Source organism: Corvus cornix, chromosome 7 (assembly GCF_000738735.6).
Source record: "Corvus cornix cornix isolate S_Up_H32 chromosome 7, ASM73873v5, whole genome shotgun sequence".
In the NCBI taxonomy this organism is placed as follows: domain Eukaryota; kingdom Metazoa; phylum Chordata; class Aves; order Passeriformes; family Corvidae; genus Corvus; species Corvus cornix.
This window is the reverse complement of record NC_046337.1, coordinates 19,337,935-19,358,932: the sequence shown is the minus strand read 5'-3', so window position 1 is coordinate 19,358,932 and position 20,998 is coordinate 19,337,935. Positions and strand designations below refer to the sequence as shown.

The window sequence follows — 20,998 nt, the reverse complement described above, 5'->3', positions numbered from 1 at the left end:
GGGCAGAACGCAGCAAACCCCACAGCAATCCAAGGGAAGTAGGTGCCTTCCCTTACTTCCTCACCACACGTACCTATTTCATGACACTATATACAATGATGACAAAATTTTACATTTTAACACACCAAATTTGAACATTCAAAATCAGTGCAGCTGTTCGCACAGGGGAAAAAAAAATAAAAGCTCTTCTAAAGCAGCAGACTTATAATTGAGTCTGTCTGCACAGCCATGCAGATTGAAAAAACTAGGTCAAATCTTTTGCTAGTCAGCCTCACTGCTATTCCTCCCCAGCCCTCCTCCCCTTTAGATTTCAGTAGTTATTGAAGGAATCAATTAACAGACCTGTCATGCAGGTCTCAAACTGCTTCTGCCTGGTACACATCAGGGGGGTCATCTATGCCAAGTACAGATGGAAGGAGGAAAAATTAAATCAATATAGTCTTTCCTATTCACAAATCCCAATCCTAGAGCACATGTACTCAATGCTACTAGGGTCCATTAGCAAGCAAATAAATGATGCATGTCTGAAAATAGAAGTAGAAAGAAAGGGGCAAGAGGCAGACAAATACAGGCTAGAAAAAGGCAAAAAATAGAGGAATTGCTGTGCTTTCACTTTTGCTGTGCTTGCAGCAAAACCATAATAGCATCTGCTGCTTTTAATGACATCTTGCTAGTGTATTTTATACAGCTTCATGGTGAACAGTTTAAGAAATCTCATAAACATCTCCATTTTGACACTAGATTTCAAAGAGAAACTGTAATACTAGGTTTATATCTACTCATCATCCGCTGTATGTTTAAACAATTCTCTTCTGGAAAAAAGGACTCACACACTGGAATTCATATATTCACTGTCACAAAAGCATTAAGGGGGTTTTTAAATCTTCACAACATGTAGGGACCAAGTCAGTCCAATTGCAGCTTACTCATTTTTATTCATTTCTCTCCTTCTGCTGCAGAGACAGAAGGCACTCTATTTCATCATCATTAAAAAAAAAAAAAAAAAAGATATGCCATTTTGTATCAGGCAAGTACTAAAACAAATCACTCTTGAACCGTATTTCCACCACATGCAATATGCTACCTGACAAGTTCCTGCAAGAAGGCAAAGAAATCAACTTCCTGACTTATTGCAGTGATGGCCAACCTAACTGGTTTGGCAAGCCACATACCACAACCTTTATATGGTTCAATGCCACAGGACGTTGGCTGACAGCTGAAGGCTGGGGGCCCAGTCCCAACTCTTATTGGCAAGCATCTCCTCCAACCATGTGGTAACAGCAGCCCCGTGTGCTGCTGCTGTTGCTGCCTTCCCTAAGAGGAGGATGGGGACAGCAGCCAAGGGACTCCAGTGGTGGGAAAGCAGTGGTGGGGGCAGAGGGGATCAGCACTGCTGCTGACAGGCAGGAGTGCCTTGCTCATTTGTTTTGATGGAAAATAATGACCATTGTGGAATATGACAAGTTCAGATCTGGCTGGCAAAATTCACAGCCAGTCTTGAGCCATCTTAGTCCAAATCAATGGAAATCATCATAATTTTGCTTTCCACACAGGTGCTATGGAGAGTTTCTACTGTGCTGCTAAAGCCTTTTTCTCTCACCAGCAAACCCAGGACTATCACAGACCACCCAGAAAAGCCATTTGGAGCACAGTATACAGCTGAGTAGCAGACTATACAGACTGCATCCTAAATTCTAGAATGTGCACAGGGAGCCGTTGTCTTTGATGTTTTTTTTATTTTTACTCTTCCTGCCTTTGGCTATATTCCTTTGAAGGTAAGGCTATGCTACACATAACTCATCTAAATCAGTCCCATTTAGCCTTTGTTTCTGAGTAGTATCTTATCTCTAGCAGTTACAGTTGAACTTTCATTGTCTTGAATAATTTTTCACCCTTAACTCAGCAAGCCATAAACAATTATTGCCTCAGTACCTCAGATAAACAACTATGGAAATCCTAAGGAAAAGGTTTGGGCTTTCTTCTTGGCTGGTTGGTTCATGTTTGTTTCATTAGGTTTTTTGACAGTGACACGTTTAGAGGGGGAGAAGCATCTTGGACCTGAACCCAGGAAGTCATTTGGAATTTGAGCGCTCTGTTGAATGTATACTGGATCAGAAAGTAAGCAAAGAAATGGCAGTGATTAAATTCTTGAGGTAGATATGAGGAGCTGGCAAAGCAAGGTAGGGAAAAACAAGCATTTGTAAGAGAATTGCCAAAGTAAAAACATTCTGGAATCACTACATTGTCAGGTAGCAACATTCAGCATACTTACTCTGTTTTGAAGCCTGTACCCTAATGCTCAGTATTTCTCCTTGAGCTGTGCTCATGCATGATGGTCTAAAACAGATCTTTTGCTTCTAGAAAAATGCAAAACTCACTTTGTGTTAATCCTTTGAATAGTGGTGAGATAGTATGTCTGTATTTACCTAAATGATACTTCCTTCTTTAATCTTTCATTTCTAAATCCTGCCCCAAAACGAGAAACATGGTCTGAGATTCAAAAAGTTGTTTTTTCACCATTGTATTCAACAGATAAATTGTACAATAACTTGAGAAACTTCATTTCCGTTAGTATGGTTTCTTGTTCCACAATTCAACCAGAAATGGGTGCCGTTCTTTAACAATGTCTAGCAGAACAACATTGTCAACGAGGTTTGCTTCCTATATGATGCAAATTTTATTTTTACTTCTAAAATACCAGCTGAAATTACATAAATCAAGCTGGAAATTACTTTTTCCTTCATTTATTAAAAAAGCTACTCAAACGAATGTTTTATACAATTTAACAATAGCTCTCAAGAACATTCAAACTGTATTAAGTAAATAAAGTGATTTTTTTCAATTGTTTAAATTCCTTCTGTTAGATCATCAATCGTATCTTATGACTGATAGTCTAATGACAAACTTAACAGAATATCTCCCTTATGAAAGAGGTGTTTCTCAATAAGGAAATAAAATATGCAGATTTTTTTTCCTAAGCCTCAGTTATTGGGAAAATACCTATGAGTCTTTCAGGGAACAGGTCTTGTCCTTTATTGGGTTCTTGCCATAATGAACATCTGCTCAGTCTATAAATTAATTGCTGAAAACATCTTGTGCTTCTAGATGATCCAGGCAATCATAACTGCTCTGGTTTACTAGAGAACATTACCATTTCTCTCACACACAAGGTACACATCCCTCCTTACAATACAGCATAAAACAAGAGCAATTATTTGGCATTATTCTTAATGCCATAAAAGAAACTTCTAGCGCTAATCAAGTCATAAGAGTAGCACACTATTAGGTTCCCTAGATGATTTAAGCAGTACTTTTGTATTGTGATAGCTTAAGAATATGAAGGATGCCTAGCTGATTTGAAATGTTTTTTACCTTAAAATCAATAATCCTTTTATCAGTCTTGGTTTGCCAACAGCAGAGTTTGTCAGGCAGTTGCAATGGGCAAAGAAAATTCCACTTTAGACAACTCACTGCAAATAATAATATTTTTCTTTCCTGCAAAAGGCCCACAAGACTCAAATTTCAACTGTTTGCTCCATGCTCAAGGTCTCCCATTGTTCTTGGCTATACTGAGGTTTGTCACCTCAGCTATAATTCCTCTGTTCTTGGAACTCTCAGCTCACCAAACAGAAATTGGCTCATTTTAATATTACTTTTAACCTCTACAGATGCAAATCACTTTCCCTAATGACATTTAACAAAAATCTCCTGTATTTCCTTTCAGTTACCTTTCATACCAGTTCCTGGTCTCATTGACCATCCAGGGTCATGGTGAATGATAAGGATCCGATCTATCACTAAGATCTTCCAGAAGTAACAGCACCTGCATTTTCCAACCAAACCTGGAAGGTTATTATTGACTTAATTTGGAAAGACAAGAAATGGTGCTATCCCTCCCAAATAACAGATTTCTAGATGTCATCAGCAGAGATAAACAGACACCAGTCCATAATCACTTTGGGTCACATTAGCCAGCTGGCACCTCTTAGCTGTCATCTGCCTTCATAAAAGATTCTGCAAGAAGATGGGGGTGGTGCCTGGGCATGCTACACCCTTTCATGTGGGACAGGACTGCAATGACACAAACACTATGGCTTTCTTACTGCCAAAAAAAAAAAAAAAGAGTAAAATTTGAATTCTTCTTAAGAATTTTCAGGTCTGTTCCATGAACAACTTGAGGAAGACAAAACATACACACATCAAGCCTCTTCCTTGCCTTTGAATTTAGAAGTGTATCTGAAGGAAACAGTTGCAAACATATTGTTTCTGGTGACACAAACAAACAGGCATGCCTGGTTACACCACATTCCACCCAGGTGCACAGACTTACATCATGGTCATGTTTTCCCCCCACACACTGCATCTTTAGTCCCACTCCCCTCTCCCACACTCCAGAATACACCTGTGTGCTCCTTCCTATTCTACTTCTCTGCCCCATTCCCCCCTCTGGTCCTCAACCTCTCCATTAATGATTTTTATATAGCAAGTACAGGAAGAATTTAGCGAGTAATTAGTTCTCTAAACTTTAAATTCCAAGTAAGCAACAGAAGTGTCAAGATACTGAAAAGCAGCAGATTGTCACACCACAAGTCATGTGGTTGCTGCACTGCATCTCCACAAAAATTATCTACATTACTCACACTCATGAGGGGGTTGACTTGTCGTGATCTGTCATTCGAGATGCAAATATTTATTGATGGCACAGAAGTATTCCAACTTCTGCTTTTATTACTCATTATTTTAGCACTGTTAAGTGGCTTTGGAATGACAAATTCACTCAGCCTGTTCTACAGTAGGATCAAAAGAACTTACATTTTATCACTATTTTGTTTATACCATAAATAATCCAGCTGCAGGACAAAGATCTAAATCTAGAACTATAAACTGAGAGCTGAAGCACATTCCACTAGTGTGCTACTGTCATAAATAAAGCCTAAGAGGAAAAAGCCCTTCATTAAAATTGCAACTATTACAAGAGAATAACTTTGTAAGTAATTTTAATTTTGTGTCCTTAATACCATTCAGGTGTCCAAAAGCATTATTAAAATACAGATTTTTAATGAGCTCCAAAATTTATTTCTTTTTAGCCAAATAAAGAGGACACATCCCTTTGGTATAGAGCACTGCCACACACAGCAGCCCTCCTCCACTCACAGGTCCTCATGCGAAGCATTATACCATGCTTAGTGTAGAATACCATCAGCATTTCCTTCTGCTGGTTTTTCACCTTTACACAGTCTTACTACATGCAGCCAGTGACCCAGCCATCCTATTATTTATTGCTCAGACCTTTCTCAACTTAATACGCATTAAGTTCACTTTATAAACCTGTGTCTGAAAACACCCTTTCAAAACAGGCAAATAATCCCCTTTACTATTATTGTTACTATGCTTTCAATACAATTTCAGAGGTAAGGAACAAGAAAGTAAAAACCCCTGACTGTGTATGACTCTCTGAGCACCCTGTAAATGGATGGTAAAGCAAGGTGATACCATTAAAATTAAGACAGTATGACAGCTTACATTTCGCTATCACAAAGAGTAGTTTTTGTTTCTTTTAACTAATAAGCTAGAAAATTTCCAGGTGAGACAATATTTAAGAAGGTGTTAAGAAGCAAAAAAAGCTAACTCTCCAGTGGCTGCTAGAGCTTGGAGCTGGAAAGTGCCTTTTTTCAAGATTTGAGTTCTCCAAAACAGATTTCTGGTAAGGATTCCCACAAGCCCTGCATGTTTTGTAGTTAATTTCATCTTCTTCCAGGTCTGTCCTTGTCAAACTAGGAATGGGACTGATTAATGGTGCTCCTTCAGAAGTGGATGCTTCATACAGTTGATGGCCACTGCCAATCACTGAGACCTTATAATTTAAGAGAGGGGGAAAAAATATCCCATAAAACTCCAGTGTGAAGGTGAAATTTTCCATCTTCCTCCTTCTGCTCTATCCTCACATACCCCAGACACATTCTGAAATTATTCCAGGACAGAAGCAACTGCACCTATAAAATTGGACTAAACAGTCCAAGAGGAAAGGAGCTTAGGAGCTCAGCAGAACTGCATTAAGTTCTAAAACCTTCTTGCTATCTGTGATAGGTCTCACTAAACAATATGAAAACTCTTTGGAACCAATAAGCAGTTACTGTAGTTATGCTCATATTATAAATAAAAGATGCCAGGCCCTACAATAGATTACTCAAAATAATCAGCAGAAAACACAAGCACACTAATTTTTAGTCCTCTGCTTGACTGTAATACTCAAATATAGACCTTCTGAGGTCAGGAGCCTCACTCTTTCAATGTCAACAGCAAAACCAGACCAATATACTTTTCATTACTTTCCCATGGGCCGGAAGTGTGGAGGATCAAGAGGACGCAAGGCCCACTCCTGTGATTAAGCTTTCTGGTTGATAACTGCTCTTCTGTAGGCAAAGCTGAGAGGGAACATTGGCCAAGCCTTCAGTTGAAGAGAGCTCAGTGAAAGGAAGCTGAAAGAAAATACAGGGTGGATCCAATGAATGTGTTCATTATGCAAGTGTACTCATTCAGAGGCCTCTTTATGTCATTCAATATAAACAAGTATTTGCAGCACTACCAGGCAAGGCAAAAATGCCTTGTTGTGAAGCAGAGTGGAAGACTAGTTGAGACAGTAATGGAGGTCACCACTACAGCCTGTTTTAATATCAACATATATATATACCCAGTTACACTCTCTAAATCACAAAATCATCACATGTGGAACAAACATGATGATGATCATCATCATGACACTTTTCTTTTTGTTTGTACTCAGAGCTCTTAATAGCTGCTTATATTTTTACTCTGGCAGTGACTACAGTTTACATAGAACGCCTGGGTTCACATTAAGCTACCTGTCACATGGACTGACAGCAATGCAGTTGCCGCACACTGCCTACTAGGCCAACACCTGAATACTACTTCCAAGCCACCCTACACGTGTAGACAGGAGCTACAACCACTGCACAGATGTATCAGATTTTCTTCTCCACCATAAAGTAGCTTTGTGCAAGAGTAGAACTGAGGCAGGACACAGGAAGGTCCACAAGGTGCTTACCAGCAGCTTGTCACTGAGCAGCAGGCTCAGTCTTTACTCACTATTAGAGATGTTCTTGTTAAAGGCACCGAGGGAAGGAGCAGCAAGGCTAGCACATTGTCCCTTCCACCATCACCCTACAGTTCCATCACCCTACAGCATACAGGAGCACTTCTTACTCTGTGAAGAAAAGAGCAAGTCATTCTTGTTAACATCAGATGTTAACTAACCTTCTGTGTGCGAGATTTCCTGACAAAATGAATACTTTACAGCTGCATATATATTACTAGTCCTGAAAAAATTGGAAGGGGGGGGCAAACGTGGCACTTAGTCAAGCAAAGAAAAATGCAATGCAAAATAAAAATATATTATTTAATGTATTTATATATATGTTTATATATGTATAGAGATAGAATTGTTTCTGCTTCCTAATTACTAAAACAGCAACCTAAATACTAGATTAGATCACTACATTACTAAAACTCCATGGCTACACATGAACATACAAAATGTCATAAAATTTCTGGTCTTTCACAGAAGTTACATGCTGATAAAACACCAGAACTCAGCAAAAGCTGATTTCTGATTTATATTGACAGAAGATCAGACTCAGGACGTTTGAGTAAATAAATTATATTTAAGTGTTAATACTTAAATACTCAAACCAGTTTGACCACCCTCAAAGAAACTAATTTACACCACCAGCAGACCTCACTGTATGCAAATAATCCAATAAAACTGTGTGACAAAACTCTCTTCATGCATGTAATACAGTTTCATAAAATCAATGCCCTTTTTACATTAAAAATCATCTCGGAAAACAAATGCTAATGTTGGAAGAACAACAACTACAGTCTGATGTATGGATTCCAGGACGTTTCACAGGAAACTCTATGAGTCACTGGGCAGGGAGCATGAAAATCTCTGACCCTTATTTTATCATGTATGACTTAAGATTTACCAGTCCATGTGCACCAGGCAGACCTAAAGCTTTGCAAGAGGTTCACAGTAGCCCCAAGTGAAGTTAATATAAGTCAGAAAAAGAAGACAAGATGCAATTGGTAATACCTGGATTCCAAAGACTGTTATTATATATGAAAATGAACCAATCTAGCTTTTTATATGAAATTTCTACATGAGAACAAGAAAAGGTAACATGCTGGATACTACTGCCTTGGCTCTTCATTCCAACAAGCCTTCCCCAAGAGAGAAACCCACCACCACAAATAAAAGAAAAAAGTCAAACAAGATCCATAGTAACACCTTCTTATTGTGGTCAAGGTCTCAAGTCAGCCACAGGTACGCAAGGAAAGCAGAAGTCCTTTGCATATTGTACACAAAACACTGGATATGGAGGACTGAAATCAAAGAATCACTTTATGGACCACATGGTTGGCAATATCCTTGCTTTGACAGCTACCTCCTTCTCCGTATATAGTCTCTCAATGTTCTGTGCTCTAGTCTGAGAGCTGGAAGAGGATGGCAGATTATTTAGCAGATGTCATTTTCTTAGTCAATGCACTTGGGTTATTTTCAAACCATTTAAAAAAAATATTTCCTGGTATAGATACAGGACTTTACAGAAAGAAAATGTGAAGGAAGCTATAGTTTGTTCCTGATAAACATGTGAAGGGTTTTGACCAATACATTGTTTTTCACCAAACTGAGAAAGATTCTTGATAAAATTAGGATCAGCTTGAAACCCCTGAGAACCCTTAAAAATAAGTGTAAAAGCAGATGCTTCAAGGTAAATTTGACATTTTCCTTCCTTTGAGACAACTTACTTAGGAGATTTGTTATTAGTATTTAAAGCTCTAAACCACAGTGGTGTTACACCTGAATATTCCCACTGGGAAACAAGGCAAAACACAAGTAATTCTTATGTGATGGATACAAACTGCTAGGTTCTCTTCAAACCTTGGAGTCAGCTCTCAACAGAAGAGTAAGCAAGAAGTGTTCTATTTCTGCTAGTGCACTTTTCATCTTGACAACTGAAGGTAAATGTCAGCCTAGAGTTTCACACTCTTGCCATGACTCTAACAAGAGGTAATTTTTTCCTCCAATAAAACACAAAACAAATAAACAGAAAAACACAATGAAACTTCCTGTGCATCATGCATATAGATACAAACTAGTTAACTCTGGTGAAGAATGTATGCTTCTGGAGGCTGGCAATGCTATGGAGATCTAATTTCTATCTCTACATCCTTGTCTTGGTAACCAAACCCATTTATCAGAGTTGGCTGAAAGTCAGGACATCTGTTCCTGATGAAATTTTGATATTTCTAACTTTCCATTTCATTCCAAACTGGAAGAAAACCAAGTATTTTTCATGTTTCCTATAAATGCTCTAGAAAATAACAATTCCAGATTAGCATACAACAGTACCTCCAATTAGGAGATAGGATGTGTTGTGTCAAATATCAAACTGTTTCATTATCGCCCCAACCAGTGACATTTTGAAATATCTCATTTTTTAGACCAGTCAATATTTTTCATTCACTCCTTATGACTATTTTTAATGTAATGATATTTAAAAAAAAAAAAAATAGAAAAAAGCACATTGTATCAGAGTGATATGATGCCACTGTGGTATATAAATTATCCTCTGTCACACACACATACAAATAAACTATGCATTTTATTACCAATATAAAGAATTAGTGAATGTGAAACTAAAGACTGGCTTCTCTCTTTTTTTCCCGTAAGTCTGATTTACTCTTATTATCTTGAACACAACGGGAATAAAATCTTTTCCAGTAAGGCATGTGATTTCTGTTTTCTATTGTCTAAGTACCACTTCCTGTGAATTTTTTCAGAACCAAAATTATCTTAAAGATATTGCAGCATTGAGAAGAAACAACTTAAGGGGAACAAAACTAAAATTATCCTCAAAATGGCCTGTTAAAATCAAATTTTATGCTGTAGGAGACTCAAAGCATCAATCCTAGAAAAGAACAGAATGTGTTTATTTCAAAGCAACTCAGACTTCATTTTGGGTACCCATAAGGTAATTCCTGTCTTAGATAGAGGAGGTCCACATCTATTTCTCAATTTGCATTCCATCTGCTCACACATCAGACTACAGTAAAATCAAAAGACCCATCCCACAGAAAATAGAAAATCCAGATGTCCATTCAATCAAAAGTTACACGCTCTGCCCTAATTTTTTTCCGTAGGCTTTCAGTGAACTTCAACTTAATCCTCTCCTATTCAATTTTCCAACACTGTTTACAAACTTCATCCAGACATAGTTCTCAGGAGAGCCCTGCACTGATGTCATTCAGTGAGGTTTATGATTTCACACAAACGCCAAGGTTAGAAGAGACCTCTGGAGATCACCAAGTCTGCTGGATGGTCCATTAGTACAGGACCATGCTCATGCTTTTTGAGTACATCCACAACTGGAGACTCCACAGCCTCTCTGGCTAACCTGTCACAGTGTTTCACCACCATCCCAAGAAAAAGTTTGTTATGTTTAAACAGAATTTCCTGCATATCAAATGCTTCTTGCCTCTTGTCCTTTCACTGTACACCACTAAGAAGAATCTTTGTCCACCAGAACTCCCTGGACTCCATCTACAGTTCAATTTGTCATCATCACAGCAATGCAATCACTGTTAATTTAGTACAAGTGTTGTAATACTGGGAAATGTTTGGCACTGGAACTGATCATATTTTCAGGCTACTCTCTTACCATATCAGTTCTCACCCTTCTCTCATACTACTGTGTGGGAAAACTTGACAGATAAGAATCAACCACTCAATTACCACTCAATTATTGCTTCAATATATACACAACACGTTTCTGCTCGTGGTCTAACCACCTGCTTTTCTTTTTCTCAACAGTTTTTTTTCCAACATGATGCCCATAACAGGAATTAATTATACCCAACTGGACCTGATCATCTCATCCAGAAGTATGCTTTGGACAACCACAAGTATTGAAGTAGGAAGTTTAAGAAAATCTAATGGACAAATGCAGAAAAGCTTGTCAACAAGCACACGTTCATGACCCACTCATTTCCTAGACTTTGTTTTCAACAGAAGCAACTGGTCTTACCAGTTGCAAGGGGGATTCTGGTCTTGACAAAGCACTGGTCTCATTTGCTATAGCAGAGCTCAGGAGAGCCACAGCCCTGACAGTCAACTTCTGAGAGGCTGAGTTCACCCACCACCCCAAAAATTTCTGAACTCACTTTCATTTCATGTAGATTTAATTTTGTCTGCTTTGTCACACTGTAATGCCCACTGGTTTAGACTAGCATTTTACATTTATGCTGCCCACTTACAAAGTTTCAGCAGTTGCCATCTCAAGGCTATTTTCTGTGCATCTTAAGGAACATACCCTGTTCAAGCAGTCCCATTAATAAAAGTACGCCAAGCAGTCTATCTCCAACTACGGAGGCAACTGCGTCTCAGCAATAGATACATCACACAGTCACAACAGACATGATGAACAGCGAACACAAGGGATATTACAACATAACACTCTGATCTTCCTTCACATTACTTCTGTGTTCAGGAACTGCTTTTGAGTAGGCTCTTTATTTTGAGCTATAGAGCACAGTCTTATTTCCAAATAAGCAATTCCCTGCCAGTGCAGGAAAGCATCTCTCATTAGCCTAGGCAGTTTAGCTTGTTTGTACCATGTCAAGGTAGACAGTATTGGTACAAAAGCAGTTTTCATAGTTTAAAGTTCTGTCAAACACCACAGGAGAGTATAAACAGAGTAGTCTCCGCTTCCACTCCCTTCTCAGTGAAAAGATGGGAGTCCCACAGACATGGTAAACAACAGTTTGGAAGCGGAAGTTCAGGTATCTATACAATATCATATAGAACTGAATTCAGTCAGGAACAGAGGTGAAAAGGAAGTGAAGAAATCCCAATGTTGAAGCGAGGGTTTCAGCAACATTTCTATTAAGCCTTTTTCTCTTTCTGCTTGTGGAACTAAAAAATACTAACTTTATCTCAAAGGATGACAAATGGGCAGTGAGTAGATGTGATGACACCATATGTAATGTTATTTCACTACTGATAAAAATAGAGCTACCAGCTTTTGCAAATGATGGACAAACATTACTGCATGCACAAATACTCAAACAGCCTCAAGTAAGATTTTATGCCAATGAACACATTCCAAGCTCTAACCTCTGTTTGTGCACCAGTGTGCACTATGTCAGCTAGATTTATTTTTTTTAATATAGTACTATAGGTTATAGCCCTCATCCATACAGGAGAAACCAATACAACAAAGATATTACTAAAAGGAAACTTCTACTGCACTTGCACTGAGAAAAAATGCAAGTGATTTAGGTATTTTAACTATCTTAGTGTGACCTGTGAGTGCAAAGAAGGCTTTTCAACATTTCAGATCAAACTTTAAAGTGCATCATTTACAACATTAAAATGAATTTTAGGTTAGTGAACCTGAAAGATACTTCATAATACAAGGTAGTCTGAAGAACCTTAGCATTTCATTCTTCCCTGTGCAAAAAATAACTTGGATTAATAGCCAATATACAAATATATAGGTATCTTACATATTAAAAAACACATAACATCGTTAACTGGATGTTAAACTCCTTCACAATTCTGAAACTTTCTTAGTAATTGTACAATTACCTTGAGAGTTAAAATTTGATTGTGCTACATCAGTAATAGTTACATGAAGCTTTACAACTGCTCAGAAACATTAAAGCTTAACAACAGCAGAATTTGCTATTAAGAGAGGTAGTAACTACATAGGGAAAAAAAATTACAGTTTAGTCTCTGGTTTTTGTGCAGAAGTCACAGCTTGTGTTACAGGTCCACCTGAAAACCATCCCTAAGATTACAACTGACTGTGCTAGACTCCAGTTCTCCCATTCTCCCACCCTGGCTGCAATTTGACTACTTCAGAATAACCAGAAAGGAATTTCCAGAAACTGGTGGATGCCATATGGTGTAGAGTTAGTCTTCCATAAGGACTATGTGCTAAAAGCACTTCCTCACAGAGGACAGAAGTTCTCAGCCGATCTGATTGTCAGAAACTGCTCACCTTAAAGCAAGACATTAGTGATTCCTCCTGTTTCAAATGACCAGAGACTCGCACGTTTCCCTTCCTTTCCCTTGACCTGGATCTCCCCCAAAATCTGTAAGTGTTCAGTGAGTGAAGAAAGTCACTCTGGTGGGAGACACCAAGCAATCAAGCTGTTAGATGAACAACTCCAAGAACTGTTCATACACATCATATGCACCTGATTGTCCATAAGGCGTCAACTACAGTCTTAAGTGTACTACTGGATATTATATAAGGTTACATCACTTACGAACGCTATATACTTTAATGCTGTAATTTTAACTTTCTTCTGAAAACTCCAAGACCACCTCAAGACAGGCATAGAAACACCAAATGCTAATAAACTGTCAACCAACTGCAGGCATGGGATATTTAACAAATTGAAAAAAAAGAACAAACCTCCCCCCTCCTCCGCCCCCAAATATGGTCAAATAAACACTGTTCAGCTCAGGTGTCAACCCTGTTGACAGAAACAAAGACAGATTTAAGGGAACACAGTATCCCAAATGTTCATTTACTAAATATTTTGGATGGACTAATAAGACACTGGTCTGCAGATGCAGCATACCAGAAGCTCTTATTTTTCCAAGAACAAATCCTTAGCAAATGCCTGTTAATCAGGGACAGAGGCAGAAGTAGGAGCAGCAAAAAGATACACAGGTAATTTGGATCCAATTGCGCAGTTACAAGAATCCAGGCAGGAACCAAATTGGAGTTCCTACCAGTAACTGGAACCCGCACTCAGACAAAACCCCTCTAACAGTGGCTCTGCCTCAGTAATAGGCTCCCAGCACCCACTAGTGACCTGCCATTGAAACCTTTCCATTGGCAGAGCTGTGGTTTAGCTGTCATACTTCTCTCACATGGATATTTTAGGAATTAGTTTAATGGCATTCTCTTCTGGAGCTCAGCATGCATTCCCCATTTAACTCCTAATTTTAAGATTGACACTAATGCACATCTGTAAATGGCCCTACACGAAGGACATTCAAACTGTTTGCATTTTATCTACTCCACCTTCTTTTAAAAGAACACGCTAAGCTGATATGTGAACACACAACCACATTACACAACAGAGACGTGCACCAGCCGGACTGGCAGGACTAGCGTGCATGAGCATACCCTGCACTGGTCTGAGCTGGTAAGACAGAGGCCAAGACAGACAACAGCTCTCCAGGTAAAACAATAATTTTTTTGGGAAGTATCTGCATGTGTGGCTGAAGCTCAACCCTGCAACCCTAGGAAACAAAACCTGGTTATATAAAGAAAAAGATAAATGACAGAAGAGTAGTAACTTAAAGAATTACAGAGAAATGGATAGTACAACCAGCAAGATATAAATGCATTTTACAGCTACTTACTGCTAATGCTCTATTGTTAGTTTTTAAAAAGAAATTGGTTTAGAGTTGAAAAGAAACAGTTTTTTAAGTTATTTTCTTTCCAGTGTCTGTCTTTTCACAGAAGTTAGCAATTTCAATATCCTATTCAATTTCAATGGAATTAAGCACTTAGTAAGTAGTAATCCCACAATAAGGAAAAGCCCTACAGGTCATCTTATGAAAAAAATAAATTACAAAAAAAACCAGAGAAAGAACTGAGAAAGTTATTGTCAGTGAACATATACATCCACTTACACACAAGTGAATTACACCTGAATGATCAGATTTTGCCTAACACACAAGGAGGTAAGCAAAAAATCTATAAATATTACCGCCTACAAAAAGTTGTTGACAGAAATAACCATCAGTGCCCCACCCAGCCTCCCCAGATGGGGTTTTGGGCTGCTGGAAGTACAGCACGTTTGTACGCTCTCTTCCAAAATTTGTCTAGCCTCCTTTCTGTTGTAAAAACCCACTGATACTAGATGTCCTAGGGAGTACAAAAATCCAATCTGTATGTGTTCACTACACACCAGAAACACTTGTAAGACTGTAGGTATTGTCATCGGAATGCATTTTTATAGTTAGCAAAAAATATATATACATGCCCATACAGTCCTTGTATCATGTCACCCAGACCCACTAGGAATTCTACTGTGTCATATTAAATGAGAGTCAGCTGAGGTTACCTTTGAGGCTGAATTATCATTATAAAAGCAAAGTTTCATATAAAAGCCTCAATGTCTACAGCATCTTGACTGGAGTAATAGTAAATGATGTGGCTGGTTCAGTTCAACTCAATGCAGTGGAGGGCTGTTGCCACATATAGTCAAGCTATCTCTGACCTTATGAGCCATTCCATCAACTGCAGAATATCAGCATCACCTTTGAGAACTGCTACCCATCAAGGCCAGATGACAATAAAAGCAGTATAAGCCTAGTTTGCTGATTCATGGAGTGATCTCATTAGATCTGATCCCAAACTGCTGCTCACAAGATGCGGGAAATAAAATATAGTGCAACTACAGTGCAAAGAAGAAATGAGTAACTTGAATAGATGAGCCAAGTGTGAAGAAAGCAGTAATATCAGAGTACTTGACTCAGAAGATTGCTGGACCACATCAGAAATCTGCTTAGTCAGAACTCCTTTTGGATTATTCAGTCAACTTCTCCCTTGAGAGAAGTCTCTGAAACAGAAGTGTTACCCTCTTTGTGTCCAACAAGCATGCCGATTGCTGAGTGAATGTTGCTTTTGTATAAGCGCATACTCCTCACAGAAGACGTGCTTAGCAGTTTAGGAAAGGATGCTGCTTCTGAGCAGTGACGTCTAGTGCAGAGGGAGAAGAGCCATGTTATCCCACAAGCAAAAGAAGAAAAATTGTATTTGCCCAGAATAACAAGTGTTCTTTATCTTCTTTAGGGCAATCAAAACTACAACACCCTGCTGTTAGTAAGACCAGTTTCACTTCAGCTTTAACCTGTCTTTCCCACACTAGGAAAGGATCCAGGGAGACAGAGACTTACTACTGAGCACTTATATTATCTGAAGGCATTGTATAGTACAGGGGGTATCCTTAATTGCTTACATGCCTTTAAAAAACATAGTAAGACACACAAAATGGATACATACTATGGTGAAATATGTTCCCACATTACCACTGCATTGCTAAACTCCTGCCGTCTTCCAAATTACTAGGTAATACTATCTTTATGCTTAGCTATTATAGTTTTCTAAAATGTACTTTGTGCTTAAAGAAAGAGATGAATGAGAAGGAAGGAAAAAGAGAAAAGGCTATTAAAGTATTTTAACACCTCATCCATAACTATGATAACCTTGACTCAGATATATCGACTAAATCTCATGTCTCTGAGATTATACCTCACACCAAAGTTTATTTCAGGAGCACTCATCATCATCAGATCCACTTGCTGAAGCTATTGGGCATACAATTAATGTTCTAATCTACACTTTCATCCAAGAGGGCTGGTCAGGGATAGCAGGACAAGGCAATCAATAAAAAGTAGCTCATTTGAAAGGAGAAAAAAAAATTAGGAAGTGTCTAGATTATTTTCTTGTCTTGGTTAGCTGATTCACCAAACCAGTAACAAAACAACTACAACAAAGATCCCCACAGGATTTGTAATATAATCCGTAAATAATACATGTATATGTATAGAACAAAATTTCCAGGTTCTATCATTTCAATTCCACCTACAAATATGTACACACAAATACATATGTATATAAACAGGTATGTCAACTTTTAGCATTGCAAGTTGCATTCCCCAAACATGTCAAGAACTTTGTAAGCAAAGACATGTAAAGTCCAACTCCCCCAAACCGTATTTCTTACTAGTGTGAGGATTCATGAAGTTAGTGACCGTTTCTGTGAAGCACAGGAAGTAAACCACACTACTCCAGCAGCCATTATTTTCAGCTGCTATGAAGCAGTCTGAAAATAATGGATATGAAACATGTAATCAGATTCTTAACACCTTGTGTCTGCTTACCTACCAGTATACAGAATTACAAGAGCACCTGTATTAGAGTTAGGGTATCTTACAAAACAAAAATAGAGAATACATCGATGTTACAAATACTACAGTATAGACATAGATCTAAAATACATCTCCAAGTTTTTTAAAATGTATTACAGAATCTATTTTTATTTTTTCTTCAGTTGCTACCATTGCAACTGCTAAACATTTGCAAGAGCATGTTGCAGGATGCAGCATGTACATCAGTCACCCACAACTCCAGTTTTGAAAGAAAAACATTTTCATACACAGAAGAAAGAAAAAAAAAATCAATTTTAAAGATATTTGCCTCTTCCCCCTTCTAAATCTTGTATAATTGTAGATCTTTAATTCATGATATGCATGAAGCATTTCTGTAGCTCCCAACAACCAAAGCACAGAAATCTGAAAAAACCAATTAACAATAAGCAATAATAAGGTTTGATCATTCCCCCATTCGAAGTCATATACAATCCCCTTGCTTTCATCAGTGGAAACAGGTCCAGTTGCTTTTGCTCGGCCTGCTTTAATAAAATGCTCTACATGAAAAATCACTACCGTACCATGCCATGTAGATTAATCCCACACAAAACTGCCTGATCCTACTCTCACAGTGGAGTCTTGAAATATATTTTAATTTTAAAAGGAAAAAATACATACCTAAGTAATTGTTAATAAAACATCTTTGGTAGTCTCTCACCTACAATCAGGCTAGCAGAACATATTTCTAGATATAAATTTCAAAATCAGTCTAATGAGTACAAGAGAATTTTAAAAAGTACTGATTTTCTCATCTGTATATATAACACTTAAAAATATAATGCATTGCAAAATTAAAAATTACTTTAAATGAATTAAGAAAAATAACCAGAGTAAGTGGATACAAACTACTACATAATCAGAGTACCTTCTACAATGCTAACAACAGCCACATGAGAATTAGCAGAAATGTGAATTTAACTTGAGGCTGAAACTGTCTTTCTGACTAACTGTTCCTCCATCAAAACACAGTCCTGCTGTGATGCATATTGCAGTTCAGATGGCAAGAGGTGCAATATCACGCACTCACTTTCAACACTCAAACGTACACATCATACAGATTGCAAAGAAAAAATTTAATTATTTGACATCATCTAAATACTCGTAATTGTACTCATTACTCCAGTTGTAACTATATTGCAGTATTTAACTCAACTGTTCCAATTAACTTTTCACAACCTCAGATTTTCAGGCAGATGACAACTTCTGCTGTCTTGTTCAGTAAATCTGTAAAGCAACACAGAAGTTAACAACAGCCCGTGACAGCTTGTTTTGCAAAACAAATATGGTCCTCTCAACCAAGCTAGGAACACAGGCAAGTTCTAACCAGGGAGAGGGAATTCTTAGGAAACGTGAAGTGGTACCTGGCAGATCAGCTGTTTTATCATTTTTAAAGCATCTTTACAGCCCTTCTCTGGCATGTAGCAACTACCGGTTTTCCTTTATCTTCCTTGACTACCCTAATAGCATGCCTAGGAAGACAACACTGAAAACACGTAGGTGTTGGCATAAGGAATCGTTCTTTTGTTCTCTGCTGTTGAGGGAACACCACCTTTGTCAGGCGGCGCAGCAGCGTGCGCAAGTGAGCACCCACTTGGCTTCAGCTGCCTCCCCGTGACAGGCGGCCCCTGCTCAGCACCCGCACGGAAACACTCACCGAAAATACAGTCACTGCTGACCGATCGCTAGTCTGACGTCTTGTGTTTAAGTATACGTATATACGTATTTATGTGTTTGTGAGACGTGGGGTTTGAGTTCAGCAACCTCGAAGAGTGGTGACTTTGGTTCAGAGATTAACAGTGTCTGGCGCGTTTCATCACAGAGCTCTCACATCCTGACGGCCCCGGGAGTGTTCCGATACTCGACACGGACCGCTCACTGACACCATTTGCACTGGCCACACACAACTCTGCTCAGCCCCGCTGCCCCGGGCTGCTCTCACCAAGAACCGCCCCTTCCCACCTGAGGCTCACGCTGACCAGCCGCCGCCGGCCCCCAGCCCCCCGCCGCGCAGGGGACGCAGCGCGGGCTTCGCCCGGGGTAACTCTCTGGAAAGCGGCCCTGCGGGGGGGGCACGGGCAAACTCTCCTGCCGGGACCGCTTCCCGCCGCGGCCCGTCGCCACCGCGCTTCTTGCGGAGCTTCCCTGAGAGGGGCGGACAGAACTCCGCCACAGCCCGTGGGTCGCGAGCAGACGCCCCGATCCGCGCAGGTGGCGCAGGGCCCTTCTACCCCCGCCCGCCGCGGCCAGCGCAGGTGGCGGGAGGGCTGCGCCCATTCCCGGGCAGACCTCGCCTCCTAGCGCCCGCGCCGGGCCGCGCTGCAGGCAGTGGGAACGGCGCGCCGGCTGCCTCCCGAACCTCCCACCTTCCTGCATCGAGCCCGCTACGTGACCGACCGAGGGGGCAGGGAGAACGTAAGGGCCCGGTAAGGCCGGCAGAGAAGCAGCGGCGGGGGAAGACGCTGGGCTGACAAGGCTCCTCAGCTGCCCTTGGGCCCGCCCAGCCCAGCCCGGAGCGGCGCGGGGGGCTCGGCGTTACCTTTCGAAGAGCAGCCGGATCATGAAGATGCAGAAGGCCAGGGGGAAGGCGAGGTAGAGGTCCTCCGCCTGCGGGAAGGCGGCTTCCTCCGTGCTCTGCAGGTCCGCCCAGGTGACGTTGTGCGGCAGCCAGAACCGCTCGTTCCAGAACCAGGCAAGGATCCCTGCCATCTTTGCTTTGTCTGCCGCGGCGCCCCTCGCTCCGCTCCGCTCCGCCCGCGGCGAGGCGCGTGTGAGCGGCTGCCGGGAGAGAGGAGGATGGAGGCGTGTGTCAGCCCCGCACCCGCGGATGATGCTGCGAAGCGCCGCCGTGCAGGTTCCCCGCCCGGCGGGGGCAGCGGCCGCCCCGCCTGTCACACGGCCGCGCCGGCCCCCATTGGCTCCCGCCCGCGCCCGCCGCTGCTCGAGGCCCCGCCGGGCGGTCTGGAGCCGCCTTCCCCCGCCCCTTTCCCGTGCCAAAAGACCGCACCGAAGCTCGAAACTGAAGAGACGGGGCCCGAGGGAGCGGGAGCCCCGTCCCAGGGGCGGTCACCGCGGCCGAGGCTGCCGAGGCAGCACCGCTGTACCCACCGGGCATAGCCTTCGCCTCAGCGCCGGCCCGGGGCCCCGCCGGCCTGGCGGCTTCGTGTCGTGTCACCCACCGGCCCCTTCACCACCCAGCTGGGCTCACGGCGAGCCTGGAAAGGCTGTCGCCCGATTGGAATAGGCAGGTGGCAGCAGTGAAAAGCTCCCTATGAACTCTGCACAGCCACACGGACCGGGGTCGGCTGCCACAGTCCGGGTCCCGCGAGTGACCCCTGCCCGGATCGCTGCTCCCGGCCCTCCCGGCTGAGGTGTTTAACCGGGAGCGGGACTGTCCCGGGTGAAAGGACCCTCAAACATTCAATGACTTTACTCTGAATGTGGGTACAGCAAACAGGCGTAAATGTGGCATGGAAAAGCGTCAGAAAGCACACGACTCATCAGCAACAAGATTGAGGTTAGGACTGTGGCTTTGCATTCCTGCCTGAAGAAAACCTTTTTGGTTTTACGTAGGTTTTTACTTCTGATTCCTTATGTCATTGCTGTGTCTTGCTAGAGATACACTATAAGAGGAAAACTACAATTGATTCCACTAAACTTTACAGCAGACTTTAGTATAGCTATAGCCACAGGACTGTATGCATGGTGGTCTAGGCGCACACAGAATTACTTCAAATAGTAGGTATACTGCTCCTGTAACATCACTATTTTGTCTGCCCTGCCGCAGTTTATTTTAGATGGCTTCCATTTTCTTCCCTGTATCATCATACTTTCCATCAGGCTATTGAATACTGAGACACAGACTTCTGCCCATGCCATACTTCAGAGTTTTGTCATCCTGCTTTTATGTGTTATGCTAACTTGCTCTTTTCACCTCACTGGCTATATTTGCCCTTC

The 20,998-nt window shown here is 41.0% G+C and overlaps 1 protein-coding gene across 2 annotated transcripts in view; it reads right to left on the bottom strand.

Moving 5' to 3' along the window:
* CERS6 (ceramide synthase 6) overlaps window positions 1–19,905 on the bottom strand; it is a 111,579-nt gene extending 91,674 nt beyond the window's left edge. Inside the window, exon 1 of one of the 2 annotated variants that reach the window (XM_039554615.1) lies at window positions 19,581–19,905. In XM_039554615.1, coding sequence (XP_039410549.1) covers window positions 19,581–19,750 — 170 coding nt within the window. In that variant the 5' untranslated portion in view covers window positions 19,751–19,905. The remainder of the gene's footprint in view (window positions 1–19,580) is intronic. The other variant, XM_039554616.1, reaches the window with a different exon arrangement.
* Between the last annotated feature and the right edge of the window lie 1,093 nt (window positions 19,906–20,998).